Source organism: Cladophialophora psammophila (assembly GCF_000585535.1).
Source record: "Cladophialophora psammophila CBS 110553 chromosome Unknown aczJe-supercont1.10, whole genome shotgun sequence".
Classification (NCBI taxonomy): Eukaryota; Fungi; Ascomycota; class Eurotiomycetes; order Chaetothyriales; family Herpotrichiellaceae; genus Cladophialophora; species Cladophialophora psammophila.
In genome coordinates, this window is record NW_006912931.1 from 817,116 (window position 1) to 842,339 (window position 25,224).

Below are 25,224 nucleotides of genomic sequence, written 5' to 3' on the forward strand. Positions count from 1 at the left end.
GATAGGTATGTATGTGGTTAGTTAGTTGAATATATAAATAAATGTATGCAGGGAGACAGTGCTGCCTCGGGTGGGCTCTGACGAGAGATGTTCAAGTCAAGACAAAGTATCGCGCGTTGCCTTCTTCACATCGCATCACATCACAGCCCGCCCTCCCTGTACACGGATGCCCTATAACGAGCTTCACATCTCTCCCTTTTCTGGGCCAGTTACTGGTGAGGCCCAGCTGCCCTCCGCTCGCGGCCAGAGATCAGATAGACGCTGGCTCTCATGTCGATGATGGGGTCGTCGCTTGCCTCCACGCCTTCGACGCGGGGCACGGGGTCGAAGATGATGGTGCGCTGTTTCTCGTCGTTGTCGTCAGCCACGGTCTCGAGCTTAATGGAGCCCAACTTGACCAGCTTGCGCGACTCGGGCCAGTGGATCGTCGCGTCGTTCGTCGGATCGCCCTCCTCGGCCACCTGGGCCCACAGGGTAAACGACGCGCCGCCGTCGATGATGCGCGTCTGGATCTCGTTGTGCAAGAAGGCCGGGTCTTTCAACTTCGCTTCCTCGTCCGTCAGGTGCGATTCCCCCGCGTCCGGCGTGATCCGGTACCGCACGAACGTACCCTTGCTGTCCGACGAGACGAGTTTGAATGCATTGACCCCGAAATACTTTTCCGTCGCGAAGCTCGCCGGCGTGGGTTTAGGGGCGCCGACGAATGCGGCCGCTGAGGGCGTCTTCCCCAGGTATACTTCAATCGGCGAGGGTTTGGGCGCGTCCGGTGCCGCAGACGCGCCGATTGCCCCCAATAGTTCGAGAAAGTCTTCGCCCGTGCGGACTGGGAAAAATGGCGTTGAGTGTGCGATGATGTCGGTGTGTTGACGACGCCCGTTCTTCTCAGGCAGGACGAAACGCACCGCGATGCCTCGCGGGTTCGCGTCGCCGGCATTATCGGGAATTTGGGGAATACCGGTCGAGTTTGAGAAGCGTACGACGATGGGTGTTGAACTTGCGTTGAAGTGAGGTGCTGAGCTTAGAGACCCCGCTTCTGGGGTGGGTGTAAATGTGCCATTGAGGAGAATCCCTCTTGCATGGGCTGGTCGAAAGCCTGGTGGTGTGTGGAATGCCCCTTGTAATGTCTTGACCAAGGCGGCAGCGGTCTCATTGGTCTTGTCATTGGTGGAGAGAGGCATGTTGAATATGGATGGATTTTGATCTGTTCGATGGCTCGGGGTAGATGAGGCTCACGAAGGACGGCGGCTTCTTTTTCTTCTTCGGTTTCTGGCTTGCAATGTGTTCTTTCTCCCACCTTCCTTCGAATGTTTCCACATGCTTATATACCATATCCTGAGGGGTTTTCCTTTCAGCGCTCAAGCTAAACAGGCACATTGCGTTCCCGGAATGTCAAATACCCAGCGGGCATCAGTCAGCAAGCATGATGGGATGGACCAGTGAGGACAGGACTATTACCATTCTCAGCTCCGCCATTTTACCGCCATTGGACGAGAAGATGTCTTGTCCTGCTTCTCGTATCCCTAACTCGCTCGGGTTCATGCACAGGCTTAGTCAGTTTGGCCTGCTCAGCTTGACGGCTTTTTTGCTTCTCACCTCCTTGGTGTCCTCACTCGCCCTGATTAGTTATGCCACCATTTGTCAAATCAAAGTCTGTGCCAAGTCAGTTTCTGGAGGCTCCATAGCCTGATCTGGACATGATGCTAGTCCTCGTAGGCTCTCTCTGCCTGTGTGTTGTGCAGGGGATAATAAACCCCTCGATTGCGTGCCCGTTGTGTATTTGATATAGGATTTGCGTGCTCGGCAGACTCGGCCTGGACGTGAACCATGCACCCAGTCTTTATCGACTTCCAGGAGGATTTCGATTTATCTTTCCTTCAAGCCTAAATGCACAATGCATACCGATCTTGCATGGTCAAGTAAGAAGACAAATTGGCATCGGCTGTGAGCGGGAGAATGCACACACGCAGTCTGTGCACTCTACCGTACTAATAATGACGTCAGTTCTTATCGATAACAGCATTATGTAAACAGCCTCGCTTATCCACATGCACATAAATATCGTCGTCGAACCCAACTTTCGGGCGCGTTTTGTGGAGTTCAAGGCGTTGGGCGCTGGTGTGGCGCTACGGATAATCATTCACAGCTATGGATACTGAGGAGCGTAAGTCTTGCAACCTGTCGCGCCAGTACGGCAAAGTCACTGTGGCTCCACCTTACTCTTCCAAAACAATGAAACGGCTTCCTCGTAACACTAACCGTCTCTCACCCAGAAAGCCTCGCTGTTCAGAGCTGTTCACGATGCTAATTTGCTTGTCCATGACCTCCAATCCTCTCTCCTCGCTCAAAAACCCAATCCTCTTGAAACGTGGAGGCGGTCGAGCCGAAGACGTCGCAATCCAGCAACTTTGGCAAGAGGTACGCGACTTCTGTGACTGCATCAACCCCGGAACGGAGACAGGCGAGCTACATTCGCTGTCTTCTTCCCTGCTGTCGCAAACTATGCCACCAAGGTCACTCTCACATTATCTACGGATCAACGACATCAGCGGGGATAAGTGTAGGACCATGACCGCGAACCAGCACTTCGACAAAGTTGGTGCTCCATTGAGCCTTCTGCCTCTCATTCAAAACTTCGAGACGTATGCTATCAAAGAAGATCGACTTGGGGGACCACCATTCGACATAAATAGTGGCGGTGCCTATCCGCTGATAGAACAAGTCTTCTTTCCTATCCAGTGGCCGAGCAATCCCTACTAGAAAATGATCGATGTATCTCTCTCCACTGGTGGGCTATCCCTCCCGGACATCCCTGCTCAGCTGGATATGTTGCTCAATAGCCCCCTGCTACATACCACGTTCTGGCTCACCTATCCAAAACACATCGCGCAAAACCTATCCGGCGTGCTTGATGGTAGGGTAATGTTCCCCCACCTAACTATTTGGCGGGAAATGAGCCTTCTGAAGAAGTTGAGGCACGAGGTGATTTGATCTCATCTTGCGTTGTACCTTCTCACGTCAAAGTGCTCGAGTCGATGCACCGCGATGACCAACAATGGAGCGGTCTGCGTCATTATGTGATCATTGTGCGTCGAACTGGCGTATTCCATATTTACGTGACTGAGCGAGCTACCGATGGTGGATATCTTGTGTCGAGACTCGATTCCCGAGATGTACTCCAAACCCCTAAATGCCTGGGGCTTTGGGTGTTCAGGATCCATGAATGGGTGGTCGAAGTCTGGAAGCCTATGCGGGTGGCAGCATTCTCCCCAGTATATCTTGAATGTGGCACCTCCGAGGTCGATGTTGATCCTGAGACTCGTCGTGAGAATAAAGGCACGCCGTGTTATGATGCTTGGAGAGAGATGACCTATCAGTAAGGAATCTGCGCAATGTTGTTACGCGTCGGTCGCCATAGTCCGTGGCAAGGGCATGGAGATGGCATAGTAGGAGATTAAGTCACTACGCCGCGGTCAGGGACGACAGGACCGGTGTTTAGGGATGGGAGGATATTCGAGTCAAGACTCAAGGCTCAAGATAGCGTGGGATAGGCCTCGTGGGCGGTGTCTCCGACGTCTATAATGTGGGAGTATTTGGTTCACGCAATCGAGATTCGGCACGAACCCGCCGAAGGAGTTCCCAAAATTGAGCTGATGACAATGCCCTCGTCCCCCCTCCTTCTGGTTACCGGCTAATGTCTTCTCATAGTAGAAGGCAGGAGGGAGCCGTACAAGGCCACGAGCTCTGAAAGAGACCGCGAATGGATGCTCCTCATTGCACAAGCCTGTCCATCAGTACCAGATGTGTTTGCTGTTGTTTTACATACAAAAATCGAGTAGTGCTCACAATCAATTGTCTCGAAATATTTTTTCCTCTGCGCAGCTCGCTAAGTGTCCTGGGAGAAAACCCGCGCTCGTCGGATGCGCCTATAAAATGACCGCGACAATACAACCATTCACAGATCTGCCATTCAAAATGTCTAACCCAGCCACGACAGGTTTATCAGGTAGGGGGCTAACTCTTTTGTCCGTTTTGCCCGTCCTATGTAAGGTGTGCTGCCTCACTTGGCGAACGTGTTTACTGGCAACCGATATACGTCAATCGTCCAGTACGGCCGCCTCGTGCCCTCCCACTGCTTGCTTCCATGCAGGTCTGCGGGGACGGTGATGTCTTCCCACCGAGTTTCGAATCCCGCCTGGTGGAGATCGATCTCCGCGACCTATATATGTATTTCAATCGTCAGCCTCGTATTCGTTCTTTTCTTCTTCCCAACGCCCTTTGCGAAGTCGCCAAAAAAAATGTACCATGCATGTGATAACGTACCTTTGTGTATACGTCGTAGCAAATCTGCCGGTCCGCGCCGAGTCCGTTGTACCAGCCGAACCGTCCTCCGGGGCTGAGGAGCTGGACGACGTATTCTGAAAAGAACTCCCTCAGCGCTTTGTAGTCTTCAGCGAAGGTGTCGTAGTAGATCGCGTCGAGCTGCACCGTGCCCTTCTCGACCAGTTTCGGGAGGACGTCCTGCCATCTCCCTTCGTGGATGGTGACGTTGGGTTTGTCGTACCAGCCTTGGTCGCGCAGTCGCTGGAGCACTTGCGGATGTGCTTCGACAATGTGGTGTTCGGCGGGGTCGTGTGTCTGGATCGCCGTGTCGACTATGCCCATGCCGTGGCCCACGTTCATCACCTTGAGGCCGGCCTTGGGTATCAGGGTTTCGGCGTGCCGTTGCATTATCTGTGTCTCCCAGTCCATCATCACAGCGTTGTCGCTTTCGTCGAGCAGTATTCCGGGCTTGTACCGCAGTCGACTCTTCAAGTATGCTCGATTGTCTAGCGAGACGTCGTCGAGGGCTTTCTCTTCGCCTACCGGCTGCATCCCTTGGACTTCGTTGGAAAGTTTCTGTCTCTTGGGTGCCGGCTGTTTGTCGCCTGTTTCGTGGTCGTCATTCTCTTCGTCGTTGTCGTCACCGCTGTCCTCATCCTCATCTTCGTCTAGCCCAAGGGTCTCCATCTTGGAAAAGAGAAGTTCGGCACGCACACCGGCATCAACCATCATGTCGTAGATCTTCTTCTGTCCGAGCCGCAACGCAATGCACCCAGGCGTCTCATCCTCGCCGTTCAAATCGTTCCAGATCGCGCCGTTCTCCAGCAACAGCTCCACCGTCCGGACCGCATCATCGCCAGCCTCTTTTCCATCCACGGCCTTACCTGACGCTACGATCGCGGCGTGCAGCGGCGACGACGCCACGGGCGCTTTGGCATCCTGCGCGTTCGCCGAACCCTGTTTGAGAAGGATCTCGAGAGCCGCCACGTCGTGGCGCGCTGCAGCCGAAATTATGCGTCTTGCGAGGAGAATGTCCTCTTCCGAGGCCAGATCGGCCATTTTACCTTTTGTTATTATTTTGGGACTGTTTTGGATTTTTTATTGAGAAGATGCGGGGGAAGGATGATTGTGTGAGGGGATGGGGAAATATTTTCCGCATAAAGTCTGATACAGTAGGTTAAGCGACGGTTAGCTTCGTCAAACATTATTTGACTAACGGCTTATGGCATAGCTTGGGTCTCTGAGAAAAGCACTATTGAGGCCAAGCTCGCTAGATGCTTGATAGCTCCCGCTACTGATCGCTACTCCAATCGCGTCTTAAATATATCTTGGATATCCCCCTTGCCTTCCTACAGCCTTGCTAAAGCAGAAGGGCGGTCATTGCTACCGAAGGTCTCAACGATTGTGACACGCCTCCAGCAGTTATTCTGACGCACATCCTCTCCTTCTTCTTCTTCTTCTTCTTCTTCTTCTTCTTCTTCTTCTGCTTCTTCTCCTTCTTCTGCTTCTTCTTCTTCTTCTGCTTCTTCTTCAAGAAATCTTCCCCACGTAATTTTCCTTCAGAGGTATTATTTTAGGAAAGAAGTGTGAAAAGCTTTTCCCGTAAAGATGGCAGTTGTGCTGGGTAGGACCATTCTTGTAAACTTGGTGAGCACGGTCCTGGAGATTTTAGTTGGGTTGTGATCTGGAAAAATCGGTCTCTCGGCGGCGAGTGATATTTGGGTAATAGAGAGTCTATTCTCTCCTCTCAGGAGCTATTCTCCATTACCAGCACTTTTTGGCCTTTGACCTCCATTGCCTTCTCCGGAATCCTTCCTTTGTACTGCGGAATCCACTCATTCTCAAACCTGCCCCTCGGCTGCCTCAGGCTGTTTTCCACTCGCTTTACAAACCTCCCAAGGCTCTTTTCGCCGACCACACCACCCTCATCCCTGGCCCAGACCACTTCACCTCTCACAATAGTGTATCTCGGCCAATTCCCGAACCGCACGCCCTCGAATGGCGTATAGTCGCACGTATGATGCAGCATCTCGTTTGTCAAGTCAAACGGTTTGAATGACGAGCCAGGTTTACTCTCGTTATACCAAATTGTAATGTCCGCGTCATATCCAGCAGCTAACGTACCCTTGGCGCTCAAGCCGTATAATCGTGCAGGATTGGTGGATGTGACTTCGACGTACTTTTGGATACTGATCCGGCCGTCCTGCACGCCCTTGAAAACCAGCGGACAGCGCGTCTCCACTCCCGGAAGACCATTGGGGATATCTGTGAATCGAGAAACTCCATCCTTAAGCCCCAACTGTTTACCCAACGGGTGTTGGAACGAGAACGGGCAATGATCCGACGAAACTGTTGTGAATGTCCCGTTGGCGATCCCCTCCCACAGCGCGTTGAGGTCGTCGTGACTGTCTCGCAGGGGCGGGCTGCACACGAACTTTGCGCCTGCGAAGTTTTCGCCCCGCAGGCGGTCGTTGAGCAGATATAGGTACTGCGGACACGTCTCAGCGTGGATGGGAAGGAGTTTCGTCTGTGCGTCACGGATGTGTCGCGCGGCAACCGCGGAAGAGATGTGTACTAGGAGGATGGGTGTGTCCATTAGTCGGGCGAGCGAGATGGCACGATACGTCGCTTCGTCCTCAGCAACTTTTGGTCGCGAGACGGCGTGATAGTAGGGATCGCCCTTCTTCTGTTCGTAGAGCTGTTCGATGATCATCTCGATCATATCCGAATTCTCAGCATGCATCATAGTGGTCATGCCCAAGGCTCGAGTTGCGAGCATGACGTCTAGAATTTGACGATCACGGAGCTTCAGAGGGTCATAAGTCATGTACAGCTTTACAGAGGTTATGCCCTGTTCCACAAGAGTGGGGAGCTCCTCCTCGACAATGGTTTTGGTCGGGTTCGTCAGTATCATGTGGAAGCTATAGTCACAGTAGGAGAGCCCTGCTGCCTTTTTTTTGGACCTCAGATCAGAACACAATGTGTAAGGAACAGAGAGTTGACACTTACCTTCTTGTGGTAGGCTTCGACAACGGGCAGTACGCTTTCGTCAGTCTTTTGCTGGAAAGCGAACGCTACCACGGTGGTCGTGCCACCAGCGATAGCACTCCTAGTTCCGTTCTCAAAGTTGTCCCCCAATGCGCCATTGATATGCTGATCTAAGTGGACATGGGTATCGACACCCCCCGGTGTTACGTACGCTCCATCAGCGTCGATAACTCGCTGTGCCGAGAAGAGCCCTTGAAGAGCGCCGATGCATACAATCTTGCCATCCTTCACGGCAATATCAGATGCCGGTGGATAGATCAAGTCACTTGAAGAGACCTGTAAGTCACTATGAGTATTGAGGCGTTTTGTAAGACATTTGACGACCTACAATGATGCCGTTCGTTATCAAGAGATCGCACGCCAGGGCTGCGGGTGCGTAGCTACCCATTTTGGATGCTGTATCAGAGCTGAAGATAAAATGCTTGATTTCCTGATGATGTTGGCTGTTGTGAATGGCAAATTTGACGACTTTTGGAAACGAAGAGCTCCGTCGCTCGCACCAATGACGCCGAATACCGAGATGTCAATTTTGTTTTTCGCACAGCCAGTGTACGGTTCGGTTTGCGCCATTGGATTTACCGCCAATCTTCGGAAATGCCGACTAAGGCCACTAGATATTCCCTGAATCAATGTGCAATTCAAGTTCCAAACCCATATGCTTGGTACCTGACAGACCTTGGTGATTGGCCAATGTGAGGGCTCATATCTGATCCGGAAGGTCGCCGGGGCGGTTGATCGGCCATACTCCGCGAGCTGTGCGCATACCTCCGCAGCCATCTTTCGTTGTTAGAAACAAGAAGTAACTTGCACTCCACTGATGGTGTAGTGTCATTGGATAGTCACAGTTATCGCGGACATGACCATCCGGCTCCAGCATGGAATTTCGGTTCGCACGTGGGACTCCATACAACAAACCGTCAAGATAGTTGCCCATTCAGGAAGGTAAGGGACAGATCTGCCCAGCCTTGCTACTGTAAGTGCCGAGTTGCGCGCCTCTATCAAGTCGAAAGCTTTGACGCGTGAGAAATTAGTTTTGGAAACACTCAATGTCCAGTGTGTTCCGGCGTGTACGGTGATCATAACGCGGCACTTATCAACTTTTTCGCGATAAGGTCCACAAACTGTAGCCTCCCTTGCCCCTGCCTGTGTTGGCCGAAGAAGATAAGTTGCCCGTAGACTCCTTCATAAAAGCCCTTCGTGTAGATCCTATATAAGGCACGAGATCCATATATGGCAGAACGCCGAACCCAGCCTCGAGGAGAAGACTGATTCACCACATAATCCCCCATACGAGTCGTGTTCGCTTAACAACCATGGGGTTCAGACATTTTTGGGACGAGCATGTCGTACTCAAACCCCATCCAGGCTCATTTGGGGCTGATGACCCTGACGCAATCAAATACACCAACGAGGACATGGACCCTATCAAAAGAAAAGATCGGACTTACGAATGGTACCAGATGGGATTGTTCTGGATCGCCGAAGGCTTCAACGCTGCGCAGCTGGAAGTATCGAGTTCAGCCTTCTCGCTTGGACTGAACCCAGGGCTTTGTGTTGTGGCTTGCTTGATTGGCAACATTATCGTCTCTATCCCTTGTGCTGCATCCGGATACCTGGGTAGCAAGCTTGGTACGAACTTCCCTGGTACGGTCAGAGCATCGTTCGGCATGCTAGGCTCCAAATGGGCCATGATCGTGAGAGGTGTGCCGTGTATCATCTACTATGGCATCCAAGTCAGTCTCGCTGGTCAAGCAGTCCAAGCTTGCACCACTGCCATATGGCCATCTTTCGCTCACTGGGAAGTCAACGCAATCCCAGCCTCGGCCAATGTGACGGCACAACAGATTCTGTGCTTCTCAATCTTCTGGTTGATATCGTTGCCGTTCCTGTATCTCCCGATCAAAACGTTGCGATACCTATTCATTGTCAAGAGCATTCTGGTACCTCTGTTTTGGACGGCGATGTTCACATGGTCCGTCACTGCCGCTCGGGGGTGGCCTGAGGTCTGGAGGGCACCGAGCAAGCCCCTTGACGGATGGTCTGTAGGCTATCTGTTCGGTATATGCGTCAATGCAGCGATTTCCGGCAACGCCACATTCGCGGTCAACATCATGGATATCTCGCGTCACTCGAAGAACGACAGGGCGGCATGGGCCACACAGCTATTCGCTTTGCCTGTGTTGGTGACCTTGACAGAGTTTCTTGGCTGTACTATGGCAGTGGCCTCGTCCGTCGTATATGGCGAAGTCCAATGGAATCCATTGGTGGTGATCAACAACTTTGAAAACCGGCCCGGAAAGTTCTTTGCTGGAGCTTGTTTTATCTTTTTCAACATTATGACGAATGTCACGGGCAACTCGGTGCCGCTAGCCAACGACTTGACAGGATTGTTTCCCAAGTACATCAACATTCGCCGCGGACAGTTCATCTGTGCCGTGATATCGTTCGCCATCTGCCCCTGGGAGATCCAAGCAAAGGCGACGACTTTTTTGGCTTTCTTAGGTGCCTATACGCTGTTCCTCGGCGCAACTACAGGAGTAATCATGATGGATTACTTCTGGGTACGCCGGGGATACGGGATCAACATTTCGCACCTATTCAAACCACACGGCATATACTGGTACAACTTCGGCTGTAACTGGCGCGCATTCGTCGCTTGGTTTGCGGCCATCGCTCCGCTCTTCCCAGGGATGCTGTACTCGATGGGTGTGCCGATCCACAACCGAGGCATTCTCAATATGTACTCGTGGAATTATGTTCTGGTCGTCGTCTTCTCCGGCTTAGTGTATTTCATCTGCACCAGCCTGTCGCCTGTCCCCGTCAGACCCGATGACGGAGAAGAGGACTACGGCAAGTTATATCTCATCGACGGGCTGGCGCCGGCCAGTGAGAGCACAACACCGACGGAATATAGGGAAAGCCGGGACATTGAAAAGAATGAGAAGATTGTTGCCGAGTCGCATGTGACACCGACCACGATACAAACAGTAGCATGAAATGTATAGACAGATATATAGAGAATGCAACTTGCCGATTCCTCCAGGAGCTGCTGAGCCAATCTGAGAGTCGATAGATTGATTGTTTAATTTTTGTATCGCCCTGGAGTGACAGCGAGGGTTTGAAAAGAGGACGGTGAGACAGGATGTCTCGATGCCAAGACCCATTTGCCCTATCCCAATTAGGCTAGCGCTAATCTGCTAATCATCAGGTACCAACAGGTACATATGTACCCGGAACATACCTGCATACTAGTACGTATGGTCAGCAGGCTGACCTTTAGTGTCTACTTCTTTTGGGGTAAACACGCATATAATCGCGAATTGAAGCTAATGCTGCAATTCTAGACGTCATAGTGACTCGATCCCTATTCTTTCGCGGCGGCATGTCTTCAAATTGAGGTTGAAGCTTCAATGAGGCTGTACGTCCTTGTTCTGCATTTTGTGGTTATGGATGTCTGATCATTTTACGAATTGGAGGATTGAGGTTCAGCTGGGCGACAAAGGGTACATCGAACTAGGAGCTTTAACCTGAACTGAGAGTCAATTCACGGCATGTTCGATATCGCTGCGGCGATGCCATATAGCCGTTCGCGCTGTGTGCCCATTATGCAGTACTAAACTTTGTCAACTGAGGCGATCCTTCGCTCGGTGGAGAGCTGAACTTTGTCTGAACAAAGACCTTCTGGAGGCCCTTTTCACGAGCGTCGTATCTTTTGTAGACTTCCTCCAGTTCCTCCAACAACACTCGATGGCTGACCATCTGTAAGACGTCTAAATTGCCGTCTTGTATCTTCTTGAGCAGATCTTCCCAGTACAAATGCACAGGTGCTTGGCCATTACCGATTAACCGTATGCCGCGTTCCATGAGGGATCCGATGTTGAAGTGATTCGTGTAGCCAACATAAACGCCTGTGATGCCGCAGCGGCCGAAATTCTTGACACTCATGATCATCTCATTGACGAGTTCTGAAGTGTCTGTTTCAGCACCCAGGAGCAGCTCAAAGTAATGAGCCCAGCCTTTCGCATACTCGCCCGCCGCACATTCAATTGCGACATCGGGTCCCCCGTGTTCCATCTTTTTCAGGGTTGAAACGATGTTTTCGCCCTTGGGAAGATCTGTGAAGTTTATCGTTTCGACTTTGGGCAGTTTGGACTTCACAAAGTCCAGACGCCACGCGGCATCACCACCATCAATGATGATTACTCGCTTCGCGCCGCACATAAACGACATGGCTGCGCACATCTGGCCGATGGGGCCTGCGCCCCAGATGGCAACTACATCGCCTTCCTTGACACCTGTGTCCACGACAGCGTTCCATGACGTACTTAAGACATCGGATAGGTAGAGACCTTTTTCATCTGGCACGTCGTCGGGGAGTCTCAGGAGGTTGACATCACCATATGCAACACGGACATACTCGGCTTGACCGCCAGCATAACCACCGGTGAAGTGCGAGTAGCCTAGCATACCCGCGGTGCGACCGCCGTACATGATGTTTTCGATCCTATTGTCGTTGGTCTTCTCGCATTGGCTGCTCAATTTGCGCTTGCAGTACATGCAGTTTCCACAAGCGATTTGGAAGCTGCACACTACACGGTCGCCCAGCTTAACTTTGTTGATTTTAGAGCCGACACTGTCCACAACACCACAGAACTCGTGGCCTAGGATATCGCCCTTCTGAAGCTCAACCACCGTACCGTGGTAAAGATGAAGATCCGAGCCGCAGACTGTTGACCCGGTTACTTTGACAATGACGTCCGTGTCTTCAATCTTGGCGGGTTTGAAGGTCTCGACGACTTTGACGCTGTTCTTGCCGTTCCACACCAGCGCTTTCATCTTCTCACCAGAAGGGTCCGCATATCTTTCAGCATCTTTGGATGGGTTGCTCAGGTTCTGTTCGGTATCGGCATCGCCCGTGTGGCCAATGATCTTTTCGATTACGGCAGCTGCTTGAGAGAGAGCCATAGCAACGATGTGGGAGTGTTATCAGTGTTTGTCCAATATTGTCAGCGAGATTTTGGTAGGAGCAAGGGAAGGCTCAAAAGGGCGCAGTTGGTTTGAATATATCCATACATTCATCACAGCCAGAATCTGGGCATTTGTTCACACGACGATGTTTTCATCATGACATCACGTACTTGTGATGCGGAAGGAAGTCCAAGGGAGACCCCCTGCCGTAGCCTCTTTGAGGTCAGTGAAGTAATCATTTGCCGGAGAGTGGTTCCGTAGCAAGGGATTTTCAATGCATGGAATGCTTGTTGGGCCGAGAGGTTCTATTAGACAGTCGTCTTGTTAATGTTTATCTTGTCAAGCCCCGCCATACAGGAAGTTTCTTTTCTCGTGGCATCTACTGCCCGAGCCCAAAAACTTCTCAGAGAAAGGCACCATGGATGGGTTGAGTCAATGATTGAAATCACTAAGGCGACCGCCGTGGGTTTTGCGGAGCCAGGTGCGACAAGGCCAATGCGCTCATTTCTCATTGCTGTTCATTCAGCAGGCAGCGCGACGCTGGCCGGCGGTGACTGCAGGCTTTGACCGGGTTGCACGTGATGTCTGCTCAGAGTGGCTCGGTGGCTCGGTGGCTCGGCAGCCATTGGAGGGGCGGATGGTGCAGGAACGAAGGCTTGGGAGGCTCGGCGGACAGCTGCGAACTCGCGTTTTCAGGGCCGCACTGGGTCGTATTGGGGCACATCGCGGCCACTAGGCGCATTATCAATAGTGGCTTGGGCTGATGCGGGTGAGTGGCAGGGCTACGTAGACATCAACATCGAAATCCAAAGACCCCAAGAAATCAACAACTGCGCCAAACACTGACTCTCATTCTGACACGACAGCCTCATGGTTGGGAAACTATTCTCTCGCTCGTTCCATCCATCTTATTGACAGCCATCAACCATCGATACTGTTGCATCTCAATAGGACTTCCAACTAGATTCGTCCAACACATTCCCAGCCCATTTCCTTCCGCATCCTGCCTGCGAGCGTCTTACCATCTGACCTCTCCGCTGGTGACTAACTATTCGGTACCCTCGACTTACGAGTCCTACCGCAGTCTATCTTCCTACCCGATCCTAGAGGCAGTGCCGGTCTGAGCCCAAGTCTGCCGAAGTCCCAGAATGTCACTGCCTGGGTGACGAGGGAAATTCAAGACTGGACCCTGCTCACCACTCATCTACCTGCGCACTCGGACTTTGAAGAATGTACCACCAGCAATGACCTCGGCCGAGAATATGGAACAAGGAACAGATGCCGCCTCGATTAAACCTGTCTCGTCCCTAAGATCTCACTTCGAGGGTCTCAAAGTCAACCAGCCGCAGCCCGACACTCGCGGAAGTATACCTACTTCTCCACAAGCATTGAAGCCGATCGACAGGCCCAGTCCCGTGCCACCCCAAAGGGCCTCTTTTGACCTATCGAGACCAACATCGCCATGGACGGGTGTTGGAGGAGGAGGAGGACATCCCAACTATGCAGGGCCACAAACTCCCATCAAGGGCACCGATTCACCCCCGAAGCCTGGCCACAGACGGCCCATGTCCATGCTCTTGCAGTCTTCTCCTCAGCTTACTCCCTCGGTCAAGATAGATTCGCCGCGATCACCTCCGCGCACATTCTTTGAGCGGAGTTCGTCAAGGTCTCCTGAACGGGTGGACAATACTCCGTTTGGGAAGGTGCGCGAACTCATCTCCCAGCACTCAAGTCGCTCTTCAACCCCAGCACCTAGAGCCCCGAGCGCAGATCGTTCCGATATGACGAAGACGTTGAATAATACACATCCTGGGAATGAAACACAAGATGAAAAGCCGAAAGCCGGGCCACCGCCAGTCAATCGAGCAGACAAGCCCAAGATTCCTGCTAAGCCACCTGTGATTGCTATGGCTGGTGGTAATGTATTGAACCCAGAGGCTCGAAGACCTTCATTTGAAGCACGAATATCACCTTTTAGCACACCCCCCAGCAGCGATGAAAGCTCGCCAACCCGAAGCCCGGAGACGGTGCCTCCCTCATCCTCGACCAAGTCCTCTGGGCCCGCACCAGTCCCGACCAGAGCTATTCCGTCTCAAGTTCCCCCTCCTGAGGCGCTCCCTGCACGGTCAAAGGATGCGCGAATGTTTGGATTCTCAAGCACGCCGTCGGCCCCAGAAAGGAAAGATCCCAGGACCTTGGGGTTTACGGCCCCTGAGCCACGACCGCCCAGCCGCGGATCGAATTTACCATCGAGAGCCAATACCGTCTCAGAAAAGCCGACGAGAGATCCTCGTGAGCTGGGCTTGGCGAACGGGAAACCAACACAGCGCCACGTCTCAGAGACTATCCGGCACACACCTCCACCGCCTCCGGGCGCTCCTTCACAGCCTCCACCGGCAAATCCTCTGCGAGATGCTCGTCTGCTTGGCTTCTCTAGTGCCCAGTCATCAGTGGTGGAGAAGATAGCAGAAGAACCACACCCTAGTCTTCCTCCACGAAGAAACGTTGAACCTCCTCCGCGCCCGTCTAATGAGTCTAAGAACACGACACGGCCTGTGCAACCTCCAAGCCATGTCGCGACCCCGGACCGTTCTAAGAAGCCTTCATCTGCTCAGCAAGTCTCACGGGCGCCCACCCTGCCTATGGAACAGCATTTCCCTCCACCACCGAAGCGTGCAAGCGTCGATGAGCGGGTGCTTCACCAACCGACGCCAACACACAGGTCACAGATATTTGCTGGTGATTTCACGAGGCGGGCGTTTGCAAATGTAAATGCCGAAGACTCTGATGACGTAGAGGAGCCGGTCGAAGAGCCTACCACCTCCCGATCTGAGTATCCGGACGCTACTCATACAAATCGGCGGCCTCCGTTTAGTAAAAGCAGTCTGTGGGAGATCAGCACGAAGTCAGATTCAAGACTTGCTGAAATCTGTGGACAATATCTGTGTACAGCCGGCTACGTGACTCGGGTATTTGATATGTCATCAGGCGAGCAGATCATGAGCATCAACCACGGCGAGACCGTGAAGGTAACAGCTGTGGCATTCAAGCCTGCAGTAGATCTTGCAAATGAGGGCACCAGACTCTGGCTGGGCCTGAATACAGGCGAGTTAATGGAGGTCGACGTTGCAACCCATACAGTTATCACCACCAATTCGTCCCATAATCGTCGAGAGATTGTGCGCATACTGCGGAACAGGAGAGACTTATGGACAATCGATGATGAAGGGAAGCTTTTTGTGTGGAAGGCCGATGAGACAGGCGTTCCCAATCTGAAATATAGTCATATTTCTCACAAAGTCCCAAAGGGACATACATTCTCAGTGGCAATCGACGGCAAACTTTGGTACGCTTCAGGCAAGGAACTGCGAGTATACAAACCGGGCAATGAAAGCTCATTTACGGTTTTGACACTGCCACTGTCTCAACATGGAAATGGAGATGTTACCTGTGGAACGCACTCCAATGAAGACAAAGGAAGAGCATATTTTGGCCACATTGATGGACGTGTGTCGATATACTCGACCAAGGACTATTCCACTGTTGCAAACATCAAAGCCAGCGACTACAAGATCAATAGCCTGGCTTTTGTTGGAGGTAAATTGTGGGCGGCGTTCAAAACAGGAATGGTATACGTCTATGACACTTCCAGTTCGCCCTGGAAGACCCAAAAGGATTGGAAGGCCCACGAAGGTCCCGTCACTCAACTGCTATTCGATCCCAGCAGTGTTTGGACCCTTCAACAGTTGCAAGTTGTCACTATCGGACATGATAATTTTGTAAGGCTCTGGGATGCGGCTCTCGAAGACGATTGGATTGAAATGGAGATGCAGCGGCGCAGTGCCGAGTATTGTGTGTTTCGCGACGTTCGAGCCGCCGTTGTGACCTGGAATGTCGGTGCGTCTACGCCCGCCGACCTGCGAGAAGACTTCATCACTGATGCAATTCACCCGAACGATCCACCTGAGATTCTGATATTTGGGTTCCAAGAAGTTGTTGATCTGGAAGATCGTACTGTGACCGCAAAGAGTATTTTTGGATTCGGCAAGAAGAAAGATACGGTCAAGACAGAACAACACCATAGCCGTGTCTACCGAGAATGGCGAGACTATCTCAGCAAAGTCATCAGCCGATCAACCAATGCTCATTATGCATACTCGGAACTCCAGCTCTCTAGCTTGATCGGGCTATTTCAATGTGTGTTTGTCAGGCAAGGGGAGCGGCAGAATATCCGAAACTTGCAAGCTGCAAGTGTCAAACTCGGCTTGAAAGGCCGCTATGGAAATAAAGGAGCGCTCGTCACGCGTTTTATATTGGACGACAGCTCCATATGTTTCATCAATTGCCACTTGGCCGCTGGGCAGACACACACCTCACACCGAAACAACGATGTAGCGACCATCCTAGAGGCCGAAGCCTTAGACCCTGAACGTGATCCAGAAGTGCGCAGCTCGATTTATATCGGAGGCGGGGACGGCACTCAGATCCTCGACCACGAAATATGCATCCTCAACGGGGACTTGAATTACCGCATTGACGCCATCCCGCGAGACGCCGTCATCAACATGATCAAGCGCAATGAATTAGACAAACTCCTCAAACAAGACCAGATTATGGTTTCGCGTCGCCGTGTATCAGGATTCCGTCTGGCCCAGTTCGTCGAGTTACCCATTACTTTTGCTCCAACTTACAAATATGACGTTGGAACAGATGAGTACGACAGCTCGGAGAAGAAGCGCGCTCCCGCATGGTGTGACCGGTTACTCTATCGAGGTCCCGGACGGATAGAGCAACTCGAATACCGGCGCCATGAGGTGCGAACGAGCGATCACCGTCCTGTCAGTGGGGTGTTCAGACTAACTGTGAAGACCATCGATGCACAAAAGCGGGCGAAAGTCAAGGAGGATTGCTTTGAGAAATTCACCGAGGCCCGCAGACGCATGGCGGAAAAGGTGAGTGTCGCCTATCTGATCACGGTGCTGGGTGTGGGCGAGCAGGAAGCTAGGCGGCTCATAACAGCCGGATGAAATGATGATTGATGTTGGGATTTGACGAGGAAGTGATATGGTGACGGCGCAGGAGCTGAAAGGAATCAATTTGACCAGCAAACTGGTCAGAAACAGGTCGCCTGGGCTCGCCATGTCCTTCGGCTTTCCGCAAGACACAGGGACCATTCTTTCCATGTGTGAGCCTTGTATAACGGGAGTGAAAGCCCCGGGCTATGCTACTCGTGTGGTATATTGGAAAGCGATCGTCTATCTGTGATGATTATCGCATATTGGGCAGCTACATAGATGGTGGGAGCTGGTGGTCCAGCACCTTGATATCTGGGACTTCTACGTCGACGACCTTTCAAAATATCAGGCCCAAAGCCCAGTCAAAGAAAAAGCTCCTCTTCTACTTGTACTTGTACAGGTAGGTGTCTTCACAGCCCCAACATGATTTGTCACGAGACGCTGGTGGCGCTTGTTTCAATCTCGGGGAATGTTGCTCAGTCTGTTGGTCGATGACTGACTGCGCCTCAATATCACCAACATCGTCCCGCTCCCGCCGATGCTAGCCAACCAAACCCCAATACTGCGCCCCTCATCGTTATTCCCTCATCTTCGACTTCCATTTGCCGCCCACCTATATCAACAACGCATTCATATTCCTCATCCTTCTCTATCTTCCTCATATCCTTCCTTCAAGTTGTGATCTTTTTTGTTGTCCGATACCATCTCCCCGCCAATGTCAGATTTCGCGCCGCCTTCCGGGCCACCTCCACCGAAGGTCCCGGAAGGCTGGAAGGCTGTCTGGAATGATCAATACAAAGAATGGTATGAAGTCCGCAAGCTTTGACCGATTTGCCGAGCGTCTCATCGTTTATCCATCCATGAATCTTACTAACATTGTCTGTCTCCTTCAGGTTCTATGTCAACCTCCATACCAAAGAATCGACGTGGGAGAAGCCTACTGCGCCGACCCCTGGCACAGATGCAGATGCCCCGCCTGGAGGGCCTCCTCCGTCCTACTCTGGTCACAACGCCCCTCAAGTTTCCGATGCCAAGCGCCCATTAGAATCAAACAACCCATACAACAGAGGCTCTCAGGAGACGGACGAGGAGATGGCTCGACGGCTTCAAAATGAAGAGAACACGCGCGGCGCGGCCGAGTCGTACTACAACTCAGGCAGTAGCAGTGGTCCTAATCCTCCTGGCATTCAAGGTGGTTACCCCGGCGCTCCCTCATCTCCCTCGAACCCGCTCCCTCCACGACCAGACAGTTCTGGCAAATCGAAAGGCTTTTTGGGCAAGTTGCTTGGAAAGTCGAGCGGCAGCTCCTCGCCATATGTGCAACAAGCACGCCCCGGTGCTGGCTACCCTCCCCAACCTGCAGGCTATAACCAAGGCTACCCAGCCGGCCCTCCGGGTCCAGGCTTTGGAGGTCCAGGTTATGGTCCTCCTGGGCCTGGATATGGCGGCTATGGGCCACCGCAGGGTTATGGCGGATACCCACCCGGTCCAGGATACGGCGGCTATGGAGGATATGCACAAGCACCACCCAAACGATCTGGTGGTCTCGGCGCAGGTGGCGCGGCAGCACTAGGTCTAGGTGGTGGTCTCCTTGGCGGTGCACTGCTAGCTGATGCCTTCAACGATTCGGAGCAGGGTGCCTATCAGCAGGGTTACGACGATGGAGCGGATGGCGGTGGTGGTGATTTTGATGGTGGCGGAGACTTTTAAAAGGCCGATGCCGGTGCAAGTGGAATAAGAAAGAGTGATAGCTGGAGTTTCAAGTATGGCTGTCATGAGCGAGGAGTTGCCCCTCAGACGCCGAGTGTACCCATGATTGAATGAAAATACGAGTTATGTGACGCAGCCCGGCGCTGAAGACGAAGAGGAATACATTTCAAGATTGTCAAGTGGAATGAGTTCTGGGTAAAGCGGGGCGCTGAACCAAGGCATAGGCGAATTTCTTAGATGGCGAGCCGATTTTATTGAACCATAAGTTATAATTTGATATGCTAGATCTATACGCCGTCTCTAATGTACCCTGATGGATGCTCAGCTTACCGACGATATAGTGGCCGCTGTTTAAAAAGGTAAACGGCATGCTCACTACAAAAAAAAAAAGCCCAGCTGTAATCTAGGAGCGGTTGGCTTCTAGTTGGCAACCGAGGCTGTCTGCATTGTCTAACCTCGCCCTTTAATATTTTTTTTTTTTTTCATTTTAGCTCGATGGTTCCAAAGGACACGAACCGTTAGCCTACATGGGATTTCAGAAGTCTCCAGAGTCGTCAAATGCGCCTTAACAGCGTAGTAAGAGCCAAGACGAGTGAGTCAAAGGCCAATGAGATATATGCCCAAACAATGATGCCGGCAAAAGCCCGCCGCATCGCACATCATGACCCATGACATCGAGGAACGTCTTCTAAGAGTGACAGTCGACGGATGTGAGCATCGACAACGACATTGGGCCTCAAGACAGCAGGCAGGCCGCTCTCCCGTCGTCACCAAATGGAGGGATCCAAAGATACTCTGTATCATCTGCAGTACACCGAAAATGAATGATATGGCAGCTCCTTCCAACAGCTCGACCACGCAATGTCGCAGCCGACGAAGGCGTAGAAGTTAGCCGCTTGCTTGGTGGGTTAAAAGCATCGATGAATGGGCATGGAGAGTGCAAACTGATGATTTCTCGAGGCGAGGATTGCAGGGCACATCAATGAAAAGCCCACCTTTCTCAACGGCTCAGCGTTTGGGACATCGGTTTCGCACTGACTCCCGTGTCACAAATTCGCTGGCAGCTTTATACTGTGTTCCATATGTCATCCCTGGTCAGCAAAAGCAGACGTAGCAGGCCTGGCCTCACCGTTTTCCCTGGCGCTTACAAGAGGACGGATCCATCAGTGTTCGAAGAAAATCCCCTTGCAGAGGGAAGACTCTCTTTTCACCATCTCTCGTTACAAGGTCATGACAGCAGTCACAGTATACAAGTTGGGAAATTGGCGTCTACTTCGCTCCTGTTGATCTTGATGGTTTGCTGTTGCGACCAAATGAACTGCTGAAAGAGGCCTCGGATGTGCCCGACGGCCCCCAAGATACATTTATTCAAACTCCATGAGCGGAGGAGAATGACGTTGCCGTTGCGAAGCTAATAGTGGCTTGTGGCACGGAAGTGGACGCGGAAGATGTCGGATGGGCAATAACTGCTCCATTGCCCACCGTCAAAAACATGGCATTGTGGTCTCTTGTTGCAAGTCACAGCCTGGCGAGTCAAGCACAAGTCAGCCTGTGGTCAATTCTCTCGCTGACATGGCATGATGCTGTTCAAACATCAGTTTCTCAGAGACCTACAATTGGCGTCACGGACTCTAAGCGTTACAAGAAGGATGGCAGTCGGTCTTGGAGTGCACGACAGCGATGCAGTTGTTTAGGTCCTCGAACCTTACAATGAAAGGCAAGCAGTCGCCAACTTGTTATTCTGGACGCTTTTGCCCAACTACCAAATCCACAATACTATTATTCATTCTGATCCGCGGTTTGTGGTTCGTCCGGAGCATGCAACATTGGCTCAACCAGTCGGTGCTGTTGTTATACCCTATCCCAGCTTTGAAACGGAGGCTGACTGAAGTTTGTGAGAAAGGAGGGTTCTTGCTCATACCCGAGAGCTGTACTCCACCACCACCTCTCAACGACGCAGCTGCAAGAATCAGGATCGCGAAGTCATCTGGAACTATTTTCTATTGAAAGCCATGTCAATCCTCCTGGGATTGTCAGAGACCCCCAACGCCCATCCTACTTCGATGCAACTTTATTTCGCCGCATGACCTTGGCGAGCGACACTGACTGATCATTCTCGTCAGACTCTTGACTTCCTGACAAAACGTAATCATTTCGACAACCCTTCTGGGAACCTTGAAGCTCAAGGTTCACTCCCGATCGACGAAGAGCTGTGTGGCGATCGACTCTCCCAATCCGGAGTCCTGAGTTGCTTCAGTGACTTTGGTGGTGTATCAGACGCCCTGGATGGTAGGGTCCAAGCTCCTCGCCCATGTGGTCTTTACTCGGACATCAATGTCGAGCAATTTGATCATGTGCTTATCATGCCATTCCCTCGTCTCAGGTGCCGTCTTGGCTGCTGGAATGACCATTTGTGGCCAGAAAAGTTTGCCCACAGGCCAAGAGAGAAATCAGAATGATGCTAGCGGGGGTTCAAATTTCTCGATGATTAATCGACCAGGAACCAGTGGCAGCCTTGTGGGAGCTGGATCCCAGAGGACAAATGCCAGACCCAGCTCCACGCAAGTCGAAGATCAGTCACGAATTTCTTCCAAGCGCAGCCCTGATGCAGTGTATTTGTCACCTCTTCTTGCACGCCTAATGGCCTCTACGCTTGAATCAAGTCATCCACCACATCGTTTGGCCTCGACGACCGCAAAGGGTGCCTGAAGGTGCATTCCCCAAGCCTTTCAGGAAGCAAAATGGAACCCCACATGAGCCCCCGGAGGAGAGAAATCCCCCCAAGTTCCGTCTTAGGAAAGGGGGTTACACACGTCAACCGACGGGATCTTTCTCACCTGATGCATTTGCGAATGCGACCAAACAACTGTTGCGATCTCCCAGAAGCCCGAGAAATCCTTCTGGTCCCCGAAGCCCGCCCAGTGTCTATCATTTCCTCAGCCGGGGAATTCTAGGCGAGTGCGTTCGAACGGGGATTCTTGATTCCGAAAGAGGTCTTCCCGCGCTGCTATTGGCGGGCGAGGGAGCTGACGAGGCTGACTCAGAAGTTTGACGGCTCTTGATTTGTGGAGCAAGGCGGGTTCCCTCTGTCCCTCATGATACTTCGTACGACTACGGTTAGCCTTTCCGTCGCTTGTCACAAGGATGAGTTGGGCTTTCTTGCCTAACGAGGTTTGCTTGCCATATTGGAGGTTGTACCAAAAAGCAGTCCGAAACGGGATAGTGGCCTGTGGAGTCTTCGTCCCTTGACAATGGCGGCTCAGGAGAAAAAGCTGAGGGAAGTTTGGTGGACCGAAGAAACACATTTTTTGCCCAATAATAGTACCGATGAAAAACTGGCACTCGGAAGAGAAACACATACACACAAAAAACACAAACACTCCATGACCAGGATTGGAATCCATCTCCAACGCATGCACGCGAACTGCACCCATCCACCTCCGCCCCACTGACGCAGCCTGACGAGAGAGAAACCAAGAAACCTGGGGAAACCCTTTTCGGGTCGGGATCGGGATTAGTCATGATGAAGAGAGTCTTGTCCGTGCCTCCTCCTTCCTCCCTCCTCCATTCTCCATTTCGTATTCCTTGAACCTATGAAGGGTCTTTATTGGCGTCGCGCGGCGTGGCATGATGGGCAGGAATAAGATTGGGTCTATCATGGATATGGATGGATCAGAGGTTTGGACACCCAGCCCGCTGGCCTGTGCTGTGCTGGCCTGTGCTGTGCTGTGCTGTGCTGTGCTGCTTCAGCCTTGTTGGTCGGCCGGCGTCATTAGAATGCCCTGGATCCTCCGAAATCCTCGTCCGACTAGGGAGTGGCGAGGGTGGCTACATACATCCACAACACAACGGCGCCGGAAGAGGCAGTCGGGAAGTCCCACGAGATTTGTCCTTCGAAAGGAAATGCCCTGCCTTGTCTCCCCCCGCGCCCCTGCCACCGCAAACAAACCAACAAGCAAGCAAGCACATCGGGCAAAGCGTACAGCAAGAGGTACATACACACACACATGCATACAAACACTGCCGCTGCGAAAGAAAGGCGGTGTGAGTTGGGATGGATATGTATGTGCTCCGTACTATAACAATGATACATACATACCTACGGAACTAGGAAGGTGGGCTTCCGGACAATTTACTATTACATGCTGTCAATTCCACTTGCAATCCCAATTCATCTATCTCACTTCATTTTGGAACTTGGTTTTTGACGCATTTTATCGGCATAGGGAAATACCTTGCTTTCTCTCTTGAGTTTGGTTGGCCCTTGCCTTCCTGGGTTCTTCCTAGTGGTCTATCCTGTGTATGCACGTCCTTGTTCTATCTAAGGTATCTATCTCGTCAAGCAATTTACATATTAGCGTTTGGCTTGGCTTGGGTTTCTGTTTCCACTCTGGGCTCTGGTTTTTCAATACCTGATGCGCGCTGCCGATTACCAAACGTTACCGATATATTTGGGGGGGAGGGGGGAAGGTTTCGTAGCTAGCTACGAGAGAGAGCGGGGCTGGTTTAGATACCCTTTTTTACCTTCTAAACTCGCTATCATCGATCATTCTTAGTACAGGGGCATCGTCCCCTCGGTGCTCTGGAAGGCTTTCTCCATGATCTCGAGGCCGTGATCAAGCTGTTCTTTCGTGATGACAATGGGCGGCGCGATCCTGAACACACCCCCAAAGCTCGAGTGGCTGCTCAGGTTCGCCCACAGACCCAGCTCGTACATCTTGCGCGAAATGTTTCTTGCCAGCTCGATCGAGGGGGTTTTGGTCTCGCGATCGCCCACGATCTCGACACCGGCCATTAGCCCACGTCCGCGCACGTCGCCTATGCATCCGTAGCGGGACTTGAGTCGCTGCAGCCCGGCTTGGAGGTGGAGGCCCATGGCGCGGGAGTTGTTGACAAGATTGTCGCGCAGGACGATCTCGAGGACTTTGTCGCCCACGGCAGCAGGGAGCGGGTCGTTCACGTGTGTGGTGTAGAAGCAGTAATCGCGCTCGGTGCACACGCGCTCGATCTCGAAGCTCGTGACCACGGCGCTCAGAGGGAGCCCGTTCCCCAGTGTCTTACTGAGCGTCAAGATGTCCGGGACGACGCCTTCGTGGTCGATGGCGAACAGGTCACCGCAGCGGCCCACGCCTGTTTGAGCCTCGTCCACGATGAGCAACATGCCGCGCCTCTCGCAGTGCTTCTTCAGCGCCTTCAGGTATCCTGTTGGGAGCACATGCATGCCTGCCGAGGACTGGATGCATTCGACGATACACGCCGCCAGGGCGCCACAAGAGGCCCGGTCAATCAGGTCCCATCCGTAGTTGAGCTCGGTTTCCCAATCATACGAGCCGTCGGGGTTGCGGAAAATGGAGCGAAAGGCATTAGGAGGAGGAAGCATATGCATCCCTGGCATCAAGGGCCCTTGGCCTTTGCGCCCAAAATGGTATTGAGTGCCTAGTGCTTGTGCAGTGACACCGTGCCAACTCGCTCCAAGGCCGACGACTTCAAACTTGCCGGTATAGACTTTAGCCATCTTGATGGCAGCCTCGTTGGACTCACCGCCGGTGGAGAGGAAGAAGGCTTTATCTAACCCCTTTGGCAGAACTGACGTGAGCCGTTGGGCCAGGTTGATGACTGGCGGCGAGAGCATACCGGAGAATAAATGATCCAAATTGGCAGCGTGGTCATGGATGGTGGAGACGATCTCGGGGTGTCCATGCCCTACCAGACAGGACATTTGGCCGGACGTCCAGTCCATGACTCGATGGCCGCTGGCAGTATAGACGTATAATCCTTTACTGCCGGTGATGATGTCCTTCTCAAACTTGGTGCCATAGTTGGCCAAGCAGGCCTTTGCCGTTTCCTGGAGTTCATCTTCCTTGACATCGTTGTAGATGTTGGGTTTATCCCCGGATTTGGCCAAGATGGGGTTGTTAGGGGGTAAGTGGACGCCGTCGTCGATCATTGGAGCCATGGTTTCCTATAAGGTTTGTTCTTACGGCGCAGCTGATCGCTCAACGCCCGAAAATACTGACAAAGATTGCAGAAATGGGGCTGACCAGTTTCCGTTGATATGATGGGGCTCGGAGTCATACAAAACTCTCTCGACCGGGAAACTTCGAACAGGTTACAGAGAGCTGATATACCACGGGGACATGGGTCTCCCGTCGGGAAACTCGAG

At 52.3% G+C, this 25,224-nt stretch overlaps 8 protein-coding genes across 8 annotated transcripts; 3 read left to right on the plus strand and 5 right to left on the minus strand.

Annotated features, from left to right (window-relative positions):
* Window positions 1-209: 209 nt before the first annotated feature.
* On the minus strand, window positions 210-1,178 carry A1O5_07019 (catalase; the record flags this gene model as incomplete). Its single annotated transcript, XM_007747608.1, has 1 exon — window positions 210-1,178. The coding sequence occupies one exon, from the start codon at window positions 1,176-1,178 to the stop codon at window positions 210-212; it is 969 nt and encodes a 322-aa protein (XP_007745798.1).
* Window positions 1,179-4,057: 2,879 nt separating this feature from the next.
* Window positions 4,058-5,379, minus strand: A1O5_07020 (uncharacterized protein; the record flags this gene model as incomplete). The annotated part of the gene is made up of 2 exons (XM_007747609.1): window positions 4,058-4,216; window positions 4,321-5,379. The coding sequence occupies 2 exons, from the start codon at window positions 5,377-5,379 to the stop codon at window positions 4,058-4,060; spliced, it is 1,218 nt and encodes a 405-aa protein (XP_007745799.1).
* Window positions 5,380-6,067: 688 nt separating this feature from the next.
* A1O5_07021 (dihydropyrimidinase) lies at window positions 6,068-7,756 on the minus strand (the record flags this gene model as incomplete). The annotated part of the gene is made up of 3 exons (XM_007747610.1): window positions 6,068-7,270; window positions 7,330-7,644; window positions 7,697-7,756. 3 exons carry the CDS (start codon window positions 7,754-7,756, stop codon window positions 6,068-6,070), a joined length of 1,578 nt encoding a protein of 525 aa, XP_007745800.1.
* Window positions 7,757-8,681: 925 nt separating this feature from the next.
* A1O5_07022 (uncharacterized protein) lies at window positions 8,682-10,364 on the plus strand (the record flags this gene model as incomplete). Its single annotated transcript, XM_007747611.1, has 1 exon — window positions 8,682-10,364. The coding sequence occupies one exon, from the start codon at window positions 8,682-8,684 to the stop codon at window positions 10,362-10,364; it is 1,683 nt and encodes a 560-aa protein (XP_007745801.1).
* A 607-nt stretch (window positions 10,365-10,971) lies between these two features.
* On the minus strand, window positions 10,972-12,333 carry A1O5_07023 (oxidoreductase; the record flags this gene model as incomplete). Its single annotated transcript, XM_007747612.1, has 1 exon — window positions 10,972-12,333. The coding sequence occupies one exon, from the start codon at window positions 12,331-12,333 to the stop codon at window positions 10,972-10,974; it is 1,362 nt and encodes a 453-aa protein (XP_007745802.1).
* A 1,247-nt stretch (window positions 12,334-13,580) lies between these two features.
* A1O5_07024 (uncharacterized protein) lies at window positions 13,581-17,363 on the plus strand (the record flags this gene model as incomplete). The annotated part of the gene is made up of 1 exon (XM_007747613.1): window positions 13,581-17,363. The coding sequence occupies one exon, from the start codon at window positions 13,581-13,583 to the stop codon at window positions 17,361-17,363; it is 3,783 nt and encodes a 1,260-aa protein (XP_007745803.1).
* Window positions 17,364-18,066: 703 nt separating this feature from the next.
* Window positions 18,067-19,061, plus strand: A1O5_07025 (uncharacterized protein; the record flags this gene model as incomplete). Its single annotated transcript, XM_007747614.1, has 2 exons — window positions 18,067-18,155; window positions 18,245-19,061. 2 exons carry the CDS (start codon window positions 18,067-18,069, stop codon window positions 19,059-19,061), a joined length of 906 nt encoding a protein of 301 aa, XP_007745804.1.
* A 4,552-nt stretch (window positions 19,062-23,613) lies between these two features.
* A1O5_07026 (2,2-dialkylglycine decarboxylase (pyruvate)) lies at window positions 23,614-25,017 on the minus strand (the record flags this gene model as incomplete). The annotated part of the gene is made up of 1 exon (XM_007747615.1): window positions 23,614-25,017. The coding sequence occupies one exon, from the start codon at window positions 25,015-25,017 to the stop codon at window positions 23,614-23,616; it is 1,404 nt and encodes a 467-aa protein (XP_007745805.1).
* Between the last annotated feature and the right edge of the window lie 207 nt (window positions 25,018-25,224).